This window comes from Capsicum annuum, chromosome 4 (genome assembly GCF_002878395.1).
Source record: "Capsicum annuum cultivar UCD-10X-F1 chromosome 4, UCD10Xv1.1, whole genome shotgun sequence".
NCBI classification, from domain to species: domain Eukaryota; kingdom Viridiplantae; phylum Streptophyta; class Magnoliopsida; order Solanales; family Solanaceae; genus Capsicum; species Capsicum annuum.
The window spans coordinates 27,839,820-27,853,946 of NC_061114.1; the positions used below are offsets into that span (position 1 = coordinate 27,839,820).

The 14,127-nt window shown below is 35.6% G+C and overlaps 3 protein-coding genes across 3 annotated transcripts; 1 reads left to right on the forward strand and 2 right to left on the reverse strand.

Moving 5' to 3' along the window:
- The first annotated feature begins 324 nt into the window (after positions 1-324).
- On the forward strand, positions 325-7,567 carry LOC107868142. The gene is made up of 3 exons (XM_016714738.2): positions 325-798; positions 2,785-3,000; positions 7,056-7,567. Exons 1-3 carry the CDS (start codon positions 565-567, stop codon positions 7,122-7,124), a joined length of 519 nt encoding a protein of 172 aa, XP_016570224.2. The 5' UTR covers positions 325-564; the 3' UTR covers positions 7,125-7,567.
- Positions 7,568-8,980: 1,413 nt separating this feature from the next.
- On the reverse strand, positions 8,981-9,295 carry LOC107869050 (heat shock-related 70 kDa protein 2-like). The gene has a single exon (XM_016715635.1). The coding sequence runs from the start codon at positions 9,293-9,295 to the stop codon at positions 8,981-8,983; it is 315 nt and encodes a 104-aa protein (XP_016571121.1).
- Positions 9,296-9,311: 16 nt separating this feature from the next.
- On the reverse strand, positions 9,312-9,722 carry LOC107869049 (heat shock 70 kDa protein-like). Its single transcript, XM_016715634.1, has one exon. It carries the CDS (start codon positions 9,720-9,722, stop codon positions 9,312-9,314), a length of 411 nt encoding a protein of 136 aa, XP_016571120.1.
- Between the last annotated feature and the right edge of the window lie 4,405 nt (positions 9,723-14,127).

The window sequence follows — 14,127 nt, forward strand, 5'->3', positions numbered from 1 at the left end:
TATTTTTGCTTTGCTTCGAGGGTCTTAAAAAAATTTGAGACTATTTCTTAATTTTATGTCTTATATTTTATTTTTATTCCGACTATATTAATCCATTGACATAATATTTTATGCACAAAGACAAAGATATTGTAATTAATTCGAAATATCTATATACTAGTTCAACAATATTAATTATATTTGAGATGATAAAAAAAATTATTATAAAAAATTATACAAAATCAAAAAAATATTTTTATAAGTAAATATTTCTTTTATAAAAATTATGTAAAATATATTATTTTTTATACATCAAACCAAATAATGTATAAGAAATAATACATTCATAATTAATACATTGATTTGATATTCGGCCAAATGACCTCTAAATGTGCACGTAAAGAAAGTAGACTATTGTAATTTCGCCATACGAGTCTCCTGTAACACCAGAACGTGCTTGGCACGCAAATTCACGATCGCTTCCCTTTCCTCAGCAACTCAGATTCTCTCTCTCCAACTGTGCATCCCCATCTCAGTTTTCTCTAAATTATAGTATCACAATAAATACAAACCAAAAATTTACAAATGAAGGAAGACGAATCCATACCTTTATCTACACCAACGGCAGCAGCATATCCACTGTCGAATAGTATATTGTTCGGAAGAGGTCGGTACAAGTTTTGGGCATTGGCAGCTATACTTTTGTTAGCATTTTGGTCAATGTTTACTGGTACTGTTACTCTCCGTTGGTCTGCTGGAAATCTAAACACTCTCTCTGATATCTTCGATATTCCACTATCCGACGATCTTGATGTCCTCGTACGTTACTATGCTTATCCTTTTACTTTTCATTTTCAGGAGAGTCCAGCAATTTAAGTTTCACTATAAATTTGGGCACACAATCTTCAAAGTTTTTTAAAATTGAATTTATATATTTGGAAACTACATAAAAGTATTACAAGTCGCAATTATAACAACAACAACAAATCCAATGTACTATGCCCACATAGTGGGGGTGTGGGGTAAGATATACGCAGTCCATACCACTACTTCAAGAGAAGTAGAAAGGCTGTTTCCGATAGAGTCCGGCTCAAGACAAGGAATGATAGACAAATACTTAATAAAGCATGGAACTAGATGTCAAGACAAAAATATACCACACACAAAGAGATAATAAACAAAGAATAGTAAACACATTCGTAATAAAGCATACAACAAAGTGTCCTAGCAAGAATAATACATCTACCAAGTAATGTCCTACCCTAACGACTCAAACTGGCACTAGCCTTCTATCCTAATCCGTGCCCTTCAGATCTTCCTATTTAGGGTCATGTCCTCAGTGAGCTGTAACTGCTCCATGTCCCGCATGATCAGCTCTCTCCAGTATTTCTTTGGCCTACCCCTACCCCACCTGAAACCATCCAAACCAAGCTTCTCACACCTACGAATTGGGGCATCCGTGCCCTCCTCATCACATACTCGAACCATCTCAATCGGACTTCCCGCATCTTGTCCTTCACCAAAGCCACTCCAACCTTTTCCCAAATAGTCTCATTTCGAACTCTATCACCCCTATTAAGCCCACACATCCAACGCAACATCCTCATTTCCGCCACCTTCAATTTTTGAATGTAAGAGTTCTTAATTGGCCAACATTCCGCTCTATATAACATGGCCGGCCGGACTGTCACTCTGTAGAATTTGCCTTTAAGCTTGGGCGGCACCTTTCTATCACATAACACCCTCGAGGTGAGCTTCTACTTCATCCATCCCGCTCTAATACGATGGGAGACTCGTCAATCTTACCATTCCCCTGAATCATGGACCGTTGATACTTGAAACTATCCCTCTTACACACCGTCTATGAATCCAACCTTACTACCACCTCGTCTTCCTGCCTCACGTCATTAAAGCCGCAATTATAACAATTTAAAATAAAATATTTAAATGATATATGACAAAATTACGCTCTAATCTCAAAATTCGAAAAGGGACACATAAATTGGGACGGAGGGAGTATATGTTTTTTACCATTTTGATATGAGGAATATTGTGTTTTGAATTTAAAAGCGATTTTTTAGTGTTGCATGATTAGTTTATCTTCACAAGTTAGGTAATTAACTATTGATAAACTAAAGTGGTGAATAAATTTTGATAGTGAGGCACCATTGGTGCGACTTAGTGGTCAATAAAGTGGTTTGAGAACTATGAGGTCTCAGCTTCAAAGGTTCAAATCCTAGTTGAGACAAAACACTAGGTGATTTCTTCCTATCAGTTTAAATCTTCGTGGGCAGAATTAGCTGGTACCTGTCTGTCCTGATTCTGGTGGGAGGTGGCAGGTATTCCGTAGAATTAGTCCAGGTGCGCACAAGCTTGGCCCGACACCACGTTTTTTTTTTCAAAGAAGGTATTGTTCTTTGAATTTAGAAGGGAGGTCAGTATGATTTAGCTCCAAATTTTGTTAATTGACTATTGATAACCTAAAAGTGGCGAACATATTAGTTAATTGCACCCAAGGGTGTGTTCTAGTCGTTAATGAAGTGGGTCGAGAACCATGAGAACTCATGTTCAAATCCCAACAAAGGCAAAAACACTAGTTGATTTCTTTCCATCTGTCCTGATTTTTCCTGATTTGGTGGACCAAGTTTCCTATTGTTGGTGTTGTTGGTGAGAGGTGGCAGGTATCCTGTGGAATTAGCCGAGGTTTGCTAGTTGGCATGGACACCACGGTTATAAATGGATGGGGGAGGAGGTACATTGTAAGTGTTTAATTGATTCTTTGGGAAAATCATAATCTTTTTGCAGGAAATGGAGGAGAGGGAGAAGTTGGTGAATCATATGTGGGATGTGTATACCAATAGTCCTCGGATCAGATTGCCTAAGTTTTGGCAGGTGGCATTTGAGGCGGCTTATGAGGAGTTAAACAGTGATGCTGCTGAAGTTCGAGAGGCTGCTATCTCCGAGATCTCTAAGATGTCTCTACGATTAGTTCATATAGAGTTGCCACCTCTGCATTCGCTGGTTAGCTCTCTCTATCGCTCTGTTTAACTGGAAGTTGTTTTCATGTTATGATTTCTGAGCATTCTACTTTGAATAATTAGTTACCGTCCTTGAAACCCAAGCTGTTGTTATAAGAGGATATAGCAAGTTTCAACAAGTATCAATTTGTGAAAGATCGAATATACACGGCATACCAGCAGCCTTGCAAGATAAAAATTATATTTTGTAGGATTTTGAGCGGATAGGTAATTGAGCATTAGGTGCAAATGCAAGTTTCCAATATAACATAAGTGAAGATTTTAAAGCCTTAATTAGGAAATACTTCAGGTAAGCTGCATCTGCACCATTGGACCTTGTCTTGTGGGGCTGTTGGTGGAACTTGATCCTTTGTGCTCTTACTCATGAAGAAAATCTTTAGAATATTACTTACTACTACTTATTTGAACATTGTTCTCTATTTGCCTCAAATATTTAACCTTGTCTTGAATGTATTGACTTGTTATTCTGACTCTTATTTTTTCTATGAAGTAATGATAAACTTGTTATTTTTATTGTCCATTTACTCAGGATGCCTTCTTGTAAGGTAGAAAGGTGGATTTTATTGGAAAGATCTTTCTCTATTCAAAATTATATAATTTGGTGACTATTTATGGAGATTAAGTGAATAATGTTTTAATGTAGTTAGTATTATATTTTTTAGGGGTTAGTATGTTAATAAAAGGTTCAAATCTGCTATAAAGATATTATATAGATTCACATTAGCGGATAGCTGTTTCTCTCTACATTAATTTGACCTTCCAGAGTATAGATTTTGCCACATAGTGAAAGACCTAGAATTTTCAATACAAACCAAAGGTGAAAGTCAATCAAAATGAGAAGGATGTAGTGATATTCTCCGTCTAACATACCGATGACAATGTACGGCTGAAGTGCGTCAGAACATAACTCTAACATATCGATGACAATGTAGGGCTGAAGTGCATAAGAACAGTAACTCTTAACATATCGATGACAACAGAGGGTTGGAGTGCATAAGAACAGTAACTATACATCTTGATAGATCACGTTTCCCTTCAAAGTTGATTATTTTGAAGGAATAGGAAAGATATTGTACCTTTAAGCGATCGACATGCTCTCTTAACTCTTTTGGTTCTCATTCATATCTTTAATCTTTATTCCCAAATCTAATTGAACCCTCGGTTAGCTCATTCAGCTCCAGTTATCTTCTAAACTTCCAAAAGGGAGAGCTGCTACAATTTCTCATGCTTGTGCTTGAGAAGTGTACTTCTGCTTGACAGAAGTGACTAAATGTTTGTGTTATCATCATATAGAAACTTATCCTGATGCAGATATCGAGTGTGACTATGTGAGTGCTATCCATGATGTTGGTGGTCATAAGCCCCATCGATCTTATTTTACTTACAGTATTGATAGGTGTGTAAACATGATTATCTGTCACAAATTTGAGAAAGAGACTGGAGCCTGTTCCCCCTTCGTTGGCGCAAGACTACAATAATACTGTGCCTCGATCCCAAACAAGTTGGGTTGGTTAAATGAATCCTTCCCATGTCGCTCCATTTTGTTTTTTGGCACAAGACATAAAATTTTCTTCCATCCTTATCATTTGACAAAAACTTTCCTCCATCCTCATCATTTGTCATCATAAGACCATATGTTAGCAAATAAGAAGCCAATATTGGTGCCTCAGCTGTTGCCAGCTTGCCATTATCACAAATCATCAGTACGTGGCCTGACCAATTCAATTCAACTTTAATAATAAACTGGCATCCACTGAAGTACTTACCAGTTACCATCTAACCATTTTACCAACACGTCACAATGCAGAGGCACCAACTAGATCAACTGTTTTCAAATTCCCAAGTGGAAGTTGATATAGAGAATAAGTATGTGGATCTCAGGTTCGACTCTCATTATAATACTCGCTACTCAGTGAGTCCATCTTCATTAGTCTTGGTGGACAGGATTTACTGCACCACTACGTGTGAATTCTAGCACTATCCAATGGATTAGGCGAGGTGTGCCCAAGATTTGGTCCAGACAGCTCTATATTTTAACCAAAACAATCAACTGCTTAGTCCTTTTCCAATCTCTACTTGAGAAATTGGATCCTATGTTGCACATTTACCCCTATATCCAAATTCTATTAGGGGATAGGAGAGTTCTGTGGATAATGAAAATCAAGACCTAGGATATGTTGTAACCATGATAATGGACTAAATACAAATTCTCTCTTCTTCCATTTCTTATGTGGATAAGATTGTGAAGCTGATTTCTCCCTCTCTTAACTTCATTTCATGTTTGTTTACATTTTCTATCAAATGGTTTTGTAATTTTTCTTCATTTACTTGAGAATTTTTGAAATTGTTCATCTACTATACACTTTCTTAGTTCCAGCATTTGGTTCTTGAACAGTAATTCAAAGTTTGTTGAGTGAGATGGAGTCATTCTATTGTTGCAACCATCTTTAGTCTTTTCTGCTCCTGCATGTCTAAACACTCTTCTGGACTTTCTCCTGTAACTATTTTTCCCATATTTCTGAATCTTTCGATGATAAAATTAAATTTTCTTCTTCTAGCCAGCACCCAGCAATAACCTTTTATGCTCTGTTCTGGAATCTGGATACCTCTTGATCGTGTTTTACTTAGTTATCTGTCAACATTTGCATTTTTGCATTTATTAAACTGAAAGTTGTCCTCTAGCTGTTCCTGTACAAAAGCCTTGATATCTTTAATTGTATGCTTATACTTCTATATTTCAGTCTTCCTTTCATTAGAGAGCTTGGAAACTCATTTGTTCTTGCCGTTGGAATCTCAAAGGAGTTGCATAAGTACAATATCAGCCACTATACTTCCTCGGAATGTTTCTTCAAGTTGCTAAGCTGGGCTTTTACCAATTTAAATATTCAAGATCTAAAGGCAAGCAAATAGTCCATTTAGAAGTGTTATTATGAACTTTATGGGAAAAATGCATCATTGCCACACTTGTGATCTTTTAGGGATGATAGAGGATGATACTACATTTGGAGAGAAGAGGAATTTAAATCAGGAAGTCAGTAATGTATTGCATGTATCTAAAAGAGAATGGATCTGCACAACTCCATCTCCATTCTCCTTCTATTCCTCTCTAGTGAAATTATGCCATTCCTAACCCAGTAATCCACCTTAATAACATAGTTAAGTGCAGGATAGTTACAGGGGGAACACCCTTGTTAATGCATTTGTTGAATGTGGTAAGACTTCTGGAAAATGTTACATGATCCTTTTGTCGATCGAATTGTTAACTTTATCTTTATCTAAATAATCCTTGTCTTCATGAGGGTCATTTTGGATTTGTACTACAGCGTGCCTATTTTGGTTTGAAAGATGAATCAACGCTGCTTGCTGTTACTTCTAATTTCTCTTTTTATATGTTATGGATGTGTGGAATATGTTTCTTATTTATTTATATTTTAAGTAGTTTTATTTATTATATATTTATATTTAAGTAGCTTTATTTATTATTTTAGAATAGAGTTCTATGTTTCCTAGTTTCATAAGGATTAGGCTTTCTATTGATGTAATAAGACTCCTATTTAAAGGGAGATGTGAGGAATAATACGTATGAATAGTTTCAGTCAAAAACAAGAGGTTGGAGTTCTCTCTTCCATTGAACTCTAAGGTTTCAGCCTCCTTTTAATGAGCTGAAGAGATCGGAGTTCTCTCTTCTATTGAACTCTTAAGGTTTCAGCCTCCCTTTGACGAGCTGAATTTATGTACAAAATAGGTCGATCTCGGAATTCAAACAAAGGCAAGGGTAAGTCGACATCAATTGAGTCGGACTTTCCTGTTCATTGTCCCGTGACTCGATCCTTCGCCAAAGATCGTAACATTATAGTTAAGATTTGGTCAGCTGCTCGTAGTTCTCCCCATAGTCCGTTCCACTTGCCCTCTTTCACCCTTATTATTGCACGTTGCAATTGCTCCATGAACATTTCTATTTATTTTGCAATTGCTCTTTGAACATTTTCGGTCATTGTAATTGATATGCATAATTGATCTTTCCATGAATCATTGCAGGCAGTAAGAGAATTAAGTCAAAAACTAGCCGAGAACAAACAGAGGACCACAACAGGAAGTAAGTTATGACCAGAAGAGTATCAAGGATCCAAATTTACACGGTTCCCACTTATACACGACGAATGAAAACATACAACAACCTGCTCCCTGGTATTAACTAAAGGGAGCTCTGAGAAAAGATTACATTCAGGTTCCTCGCATTTTTGCAACAGGGATAAGCATATCTAACTTTTTGTTACCTGTACCTCTCTTTTTCTGTCGATTCCCATCTCTCCACTGAGTGCAGATTTCCACAGTATCATTACTTAATTGCTTCATGCAGGGAGATTGGAAATTACTTCCGTGGTTTTTACATTGGAAGGCACTACTTTTTTTTTTGTTTCACACTTGTGATACCAATTATACAAACTTTTACTGGAATAGATTGATAATATTGAGTTCTCATGGTAAACTTGTTCTTTGTAGTGTCTCAAGTGATTTTATGCAGCATGTGGCCTTATTTTAAGTGTTAATATTTCTTCCTGTATAAATGTTTCTTTTTAATTTGCGGTAGAAGCTGTTGTGATCCTTGCTATAAGATCTTTAAACTTTTTTAACAGGAAGCTGCTCTTTTTCACTGTCTTTTTCTCCCCATTCTGCATTATATGCTAGCTAGCTGCTGGTTTTAGCATCCTCTTTTCTTAACGTCATCTCGAGTATCTTCACCACATTTCTGGTACTAGTATTTAAGATGAGTATCTTCACCACATTTCTGGTACTAGTATTTATTGATCTAGTGGTTGGTTTCAGTTTGAATTTTGACATCCTGTTCAACGTCTCCACAAGCTAATGTACCACTAATTCAATGCTCTTCAATCAACTAGCCAACTCCCTAAATTGGTTGAATTGACATAGTAGTTTCTTTTTGGCTGTAGTTCACAGATACCTGATTTTGGGACCATCATTTAAGCATACCCGCAGTGCGTAAAAATCTGCAACTCTACTCACTTCGAAACAAATTCAGACATACGGTTAGACCAAACCTCTGAAGTTGAGTCATTTTTGTCTGCACTTCAGACATGTGTGGCCGGAGTTTTGCATATATGGTGATCTTTTGATTGCTCTCTTAGATATGACCTAGATCTTGCAAGAGTTATTTCTATCCTTGAGGATTTTAGAATAGATTAGGTGCTTGCTTGAATATTATAGAGGTGATTACCATTTTCGTCCCGAATTGTTGCTATGTTATGATCTCAATTGAGATCTAAAATTGAATTGCAGAAACTAATGACGCAGTACTATTCTGGGAATTTTCGATTTTCTGATAAATGGACAAATGGACAAATGGAACTCTAAAACAAGGTATTGGAAACTACAACTAATGGAAACTATTTGAATGATTCGCCATAGTCACGAAACCCGTAGAGTGAGATGGAGGAGAGAATTTAGAAAGAGATAGAAGAGAAGAGAAGATATTCGGAGAAGAAAGTGAAAGAGGTGAGAACGAAATGTATCCAAAATTCAGTTGCCCTCTTTTCTCCCCTCTAATGCGTATATATAACTAACTTTCCACGTGGCATCATCACAACCCTTGCACCTCATTTAAACTAAAGTAATCTTGGCCATTTATTCTCAATCTCGTATTTTTTCTATTTGCTTTCTATTCCCGACTTGGAATCCAAATAATTGACTATTATTGAGATCATAACACACCCTCCTCTTTCAATTGATCCTTGTCCTCGAGGATTAGAGTCAGAATGTGGAAATTTAGTTTGAGGGACCGTTGAACCTTGCTTGGATGACAGGTTGAATTGAACATCCACAAAAATGCCAATTACAGTAATTCAAACGACTGAGCTCTTCAATTGGAGCATTTTCAAGCTGATGATCTGAGTATGTTGGGAAAATTTGCTCTTCCTTGGCTGAATTTGTAGCATTTCTGGAAATTAACACATTATCGTCCCACCAACAGTTTCAATACCAAGATCTAATAGGGTGACATCAACCACTAGCAATTCTTGAATATTTTCATCTCCATTACCAATCAAGATTACGTCTAGAACTGCTGTACCACAAGCCGTATCATCATTCAGATTTATACTTGCATAGAGCTTCTTTTCATCGAAGTAATCTTTCAAGAGATGTTGAATTATTGGGATTCTAGTTGATCTGCTAACGAGAATCACTTCCTGTATTTGAACATTATCTACTTTGGCCTCATTCAAACACTTCCCCACAGGCTCCGTACTCTTAAACAACATGCTCATCCATAACTCTTCAAATCGATCGAGTAATAATAGCATAAAATTCTATTCCCTTAAACAAGGAATCCACTTCAGTAGTGGTTTGAGCAGTAGAACGTAAAGTTCTCTTAGCCCTATCACAAGCAATTCTTGATCTTCCCAAAGCTCTAGCATTCCAAATTAAATCCCTTTTGTGCTCTCTCCAAAACTCAACATCAATTTTTGGGACAACACTAGTATTCATGCCTACAACGTTTGCTTTCTTGCCTCCAGTATCAGCTTTACCACTAAAAGAATGTTTCTCAATAGTCATTATGAGTTGTGGAAAGATGTTAGCAACCTGCTTGAGTAGCACAAAAATGCATTTTCTGATTCCCTCCCAGATTGCAGCAATATTTGATCCAGTTAGTCTCTTTAACTGACACGAAATCTCAAATTCCCTCATCGTGACACAACTTAGTAACTGGTTTTGAGCACCATCGTATAACAACATAAATTTGAACTTAATAAGGTCCTTATAGCTGAAACTAGATGCGTCAAAAATAGTACCTCTGGCATAATATTTTAGGAGGGTTCAACCAGTATCAACCGGCAATGGTAAGAAATTATGCATTATAAGAACTCTCCTTGTCTTTGGAACACTCTGTTGAATCAGTCCAACAATCTGGTTCTACAACACACTCGTGTGATCCATGTTTACAATTAGCATTGCCTTAAAGCTTTGGGATATGCACAGGACAACATACACAGTAACCCTTGAGACCATGGAATTATGCAACAAAATTAGAGTAGGATCACACATTAAAAAAGTTCCACAACTTTCAATAATATAGTTTCCTGCCCGACAACTACACTAGCTAATAAGAATCTACCAGTTAAGCTTCCATATCACCAATGTTTGCTGTATTTAGTGGGAGCAATGCAATTGTCGACTTTTCAGGGACAAGCTGAATTTCCTTCTTGAACTCCCCACCCACATAGAAGTTTTTTCCATTTAGAATTCCTTTATCATGAAATCCATAACAATGTAAAACAACTACATCTTCTACTATGAACCTATTAGAACCTCCAGGATCAAAACATAATGATATTGCAACAGTTAGTTGAAGAATTACAGTTCCCATTCTTTTGAAAATTGCAATCTCCAGCATGCGACCACCTGTGATTTCAATTTTTATAGTAGACATGATAACCTTCATTTTTGCTATTTTTTGATTTTGTAAAGGTGTCAGGAACCTAGACGATGCCTCCACATCTATATTTCGCTCTTGGTTTGTATTTTCTGACTGCCCCGATGTGGCTTTAATAGAAACAATTTTGGTGGTATTCTCTCATGCCTCAACTATGATACCATCAGTCCATTCACTGCACTTTTCCGTGAGACATACACTCTCACTAGGTTTATCCCTTAGTTCAGAAGCTTCAACACCTTTCAGTTTCAATTATTGTTGATTCATTCTCATCCCAATCCTCTGATTTCACAGCAACTGACTTTACCCTATCAAGGCAAGCCCAGAAAACCTGCCCAGTATGAACCTAATAACAAATGTATAAACCCAAAGCATGTGGAAGACCAAAAGTTGTATGAGGACTACAAATTTCTACAAAAATATCCCTCTCCAGCTTCATATTGGATAGCTTGTCACCAAGCTCTATGTCAAGCTTATGTCCTGTGTTTTTAAATCTAAGTACCTCAATTGAAATCAACCAAGGTGTAAACTCAAGGTGGGTCGTGACACTATAAGCACTGGATAAATTATTGCAACCTATCAATTTCGGTATTGTATCCTCAACAACAAGAACATAAAGTCGTAAATTCAGATGTGAGTTCACGATCTCGGTCTCCGTGGTGATCGTATTGGGGATGGAGTGGACTTCAACTAGAACTTCAGATTCGACCCATTGAAGACATTCGTCAAACATCTGGTTAGCATTATATTTTGAATCAACTTTACTGCTATTTTCAATCCTCAGCAGTTCAGCCATTTCATGGTCATCTGAAACCACCTTAGCTTGGTTGTCCTCTTTATTCATTTCCCCCAAACAGACATCAAGACAAAAGCAGTATTGGCAGTCAACACTGGCTACACACCCATAGACGCAACAATTGCATTGACAGTCGACACTACATATGCAATCCTCACATCACCTCTGCAATTGTTTAACATTAACAATTATTCTTGACATTCCATCCATAGGTGTCATTCTATTTGCATTGTTTCGTTCAACCAAAGTCAATTCCACAAACATTTTCGATGAATTACTACCCACAATCGAGATAGAAACCTGGCTCTGATATCAATTGTTATGATCTCAATTGAGATCTAAAACTGAATTGCAGAAATTAACGACACAATACTATTTTGGGAATTTTTTGATAAATGAAAAAATGGACAAATGGAACTCTAAAACAAGGTATTGAAAACTACAATTAATGGAAACTATTTGACTGATTCGCCATAGTCACGAAACCCGTAGAGTGAGATGAGGAGAGAATTTAGAAAGAGATAGAAGAGAAGAGAAAAGAGAGGAAAAGAGATATTCAGAGAAGAAAGTGAAGGAGTTGAGAACGAAATGTATCCATAATTCAGTTGCCCTGTTCTCTCCCCTCTGATGCGTATATATAACCACCTTTCCACATGGCATCATCACGATCCTTGCACCTCATTTAAACTAAAGTAATCTCGGCCATTTATTCTCAATCTCACATTTTTTTCTGTTTGCTTTCTATTCCGGACTTGGAATCCAAACAACTACATTTGGTTGACTATTATTGAGATCATAACATGCTAGTTTCAATTTCATGTTTTGTGGGATATCTTCCATATTTTATTTGCTTTGTTTAGTTCTTGTCCTTCAATTTGTTGAAACTTATTACTTGAATAGACAGGAAAAACTACGTATTATTTGTCTCAGCTGGAAATCAAAGCATGAGATCTCATAATTTTCAACCTACTTCATTGACCACTAAGCCACACCTTCGCAAATCTAGGCATATGTTTTGACAAGATAACCAAACATGTGTTGGGATGAGTATTTCTTCACGGTGTACATCATCCTTGGGTATATCTGTCTAGTGATACATCAGTAATGCAAAAGGTAGCTTGATCAGATCTGTCAAAGACACATAGTTACTGTAGGTAAAGGAAAGAAAAATTGAACGTATTCACGAAGTTTTACTTAAACGTCTCAATTGGATACATCATGATGTACTAAAGCTTTTGGTATATACAACGTGACCATAAGGGTCTATTGAGATGTCTATAAGTGAAAAATTGTGCCAACATGATTTAGTTTTTGTTCCCTTCGATTCCCTACTATCTCAAATGTTTCCCACTTGAATTGATTTCGCATAGGGCCCATCTTGCATAATGCTTTTATCACAACGACAATGCTTTGCTCTTTTTCCTGCACATGTATTAAAAAAAATTCTCAAGAATAAGTAGCAAATTTAAGTTTATAATTAGGAGCTTCATAGTATTTGTTTCATAATTATTTGAAATATCAACTTGTATTTTATATTTTAGATATTTTTTGCTATTAAAATATATATATATATAATGATATTTACTGTTATTTTTTTACTCAAATCAGTTGAGTTAAATAAGAAATAATTACCTCATATATTTAAAGCAGTAAATTCTTTTTTCATAAATTACTCTTATTAAATTACTCTTTATTTAAAGTAGTGTATTTCTTTTTCATAAATTACTCTTATTTAACGCAGTAGATTCCTTCTCCAAAGCAAACTCGAGTCAACTGAAGATTATTATTTTCATGATCTTCAAAATTTCAAAGTAAAGTATCATTTCTGTTACAGGTGTTGAATCATAAATTTAATTCCGTATATAAATTTTAGCAAATTAAGACGACTTAATCATGACGATCATGTTGTTTGAAATTTCAAATCATGTGCGAAACCATTTTTTATATTTGATCATTTTTTCAGCAACTTATTTTTCGTCTCATATTATATTTTGAATATTTGACCGAACAATATTATTTGATCGAACTCATTGTTGATCGAATTGAGAGAGTTATTCTTTGATCAAACTCAATTTTGCTACGTACTCAATGAACAATATCAGATTTATTTTTTTCAGAATGTAATTATATAGGTGGTGAGTGTATTTGTATATTATGAAGAGCGAAATTGTATTTTGTTCTATTTTTTTGTATATTTTAGTTTGTGTTTGTGTATTTTGATTGTATTTGTATATTTAGAGTTCTATTTGTCTATGTAAATTATAGGCTTAAGTCATCGATATATTCTTAAACTTGTTTTGAAATTTCACTTGAATCCCTCAACTTACCAATATACCTATTGAAGCTTAAACTGTTCAAAAGTCATTCCTATTAGACACAAAATGTTGACATGGCAAAAAACGCGGGTTTTATGCTCTTGAGGCGCGTGAACCAAACTTAAAAACTATTTTTTTCTTCAGTTTTTACACCTAAAATTATATTTTTAAAATGATTAATTTTTTTAAAATTCTTTTAGATTATTTTAATGATTAATTTGCTCTTCTAAATTTATCTTCTCCACTGTCGTCTTCTCCACCAACAAATGCAAGAATCATCTTCTCCACCAACAAATACGAGAAATCATAATTCCCAAATCAGCTGAAACATTATTGTTAATTTTAGATCTAAAAAATTTTGCAATTGTGATTTGCAAGAATTTGAAAGAGATGATATATAGTGTTCAAAAAACGCAGAGATGGGCTGTAGTGAATTTTTTTTGTGTACATGGTGATGCAACAATTTATAGTACTAGTTAATTTCTAAGTTGTGCTTGTATTTTTGTTGCACTCAATACCATTGATAGAAAATTAGTAAAGCATTTGTTC

Bases quoted from the DNA above. Each gene is read 5' to 3' on its own strand.
- LOC107869050 (XM_016715635.1), bottom strand. From the start codon at position 9,295: ATGTTGTTTAAGAGTACGGAGCCTGTGGGGAAGTGTTTGAATGAGGCC.
- LOC107868142 (XM_016714738.2), top strand. From the start codon at position 565: ATGAAGGAAGACGAATCCATACCTTTATCTACACCAACGGCAGCAGCA. The intron at 799-2,784 runs GTACGTTACTAT...ATCTTTTTGCAG, and splicing joins CCGACGATCTTGATGTCCTC to GAAATGGAGGAGAGGGAGAA. The intron at 3,001-7,055 runs GTTAGCTCTCTC...GAATCATTGCAG, and splicing joins TGCCACCTCTGCATTCGCTG to GCAGTAAGAGAATTAAGTCA.
- LOC107869049 (XM_016715634.1), bottom strand. From the start codon at position 9,722: ATGAGGGAATTTGAGATTTCGTGTCAGTTAAAGAGACTAACTGGATCA.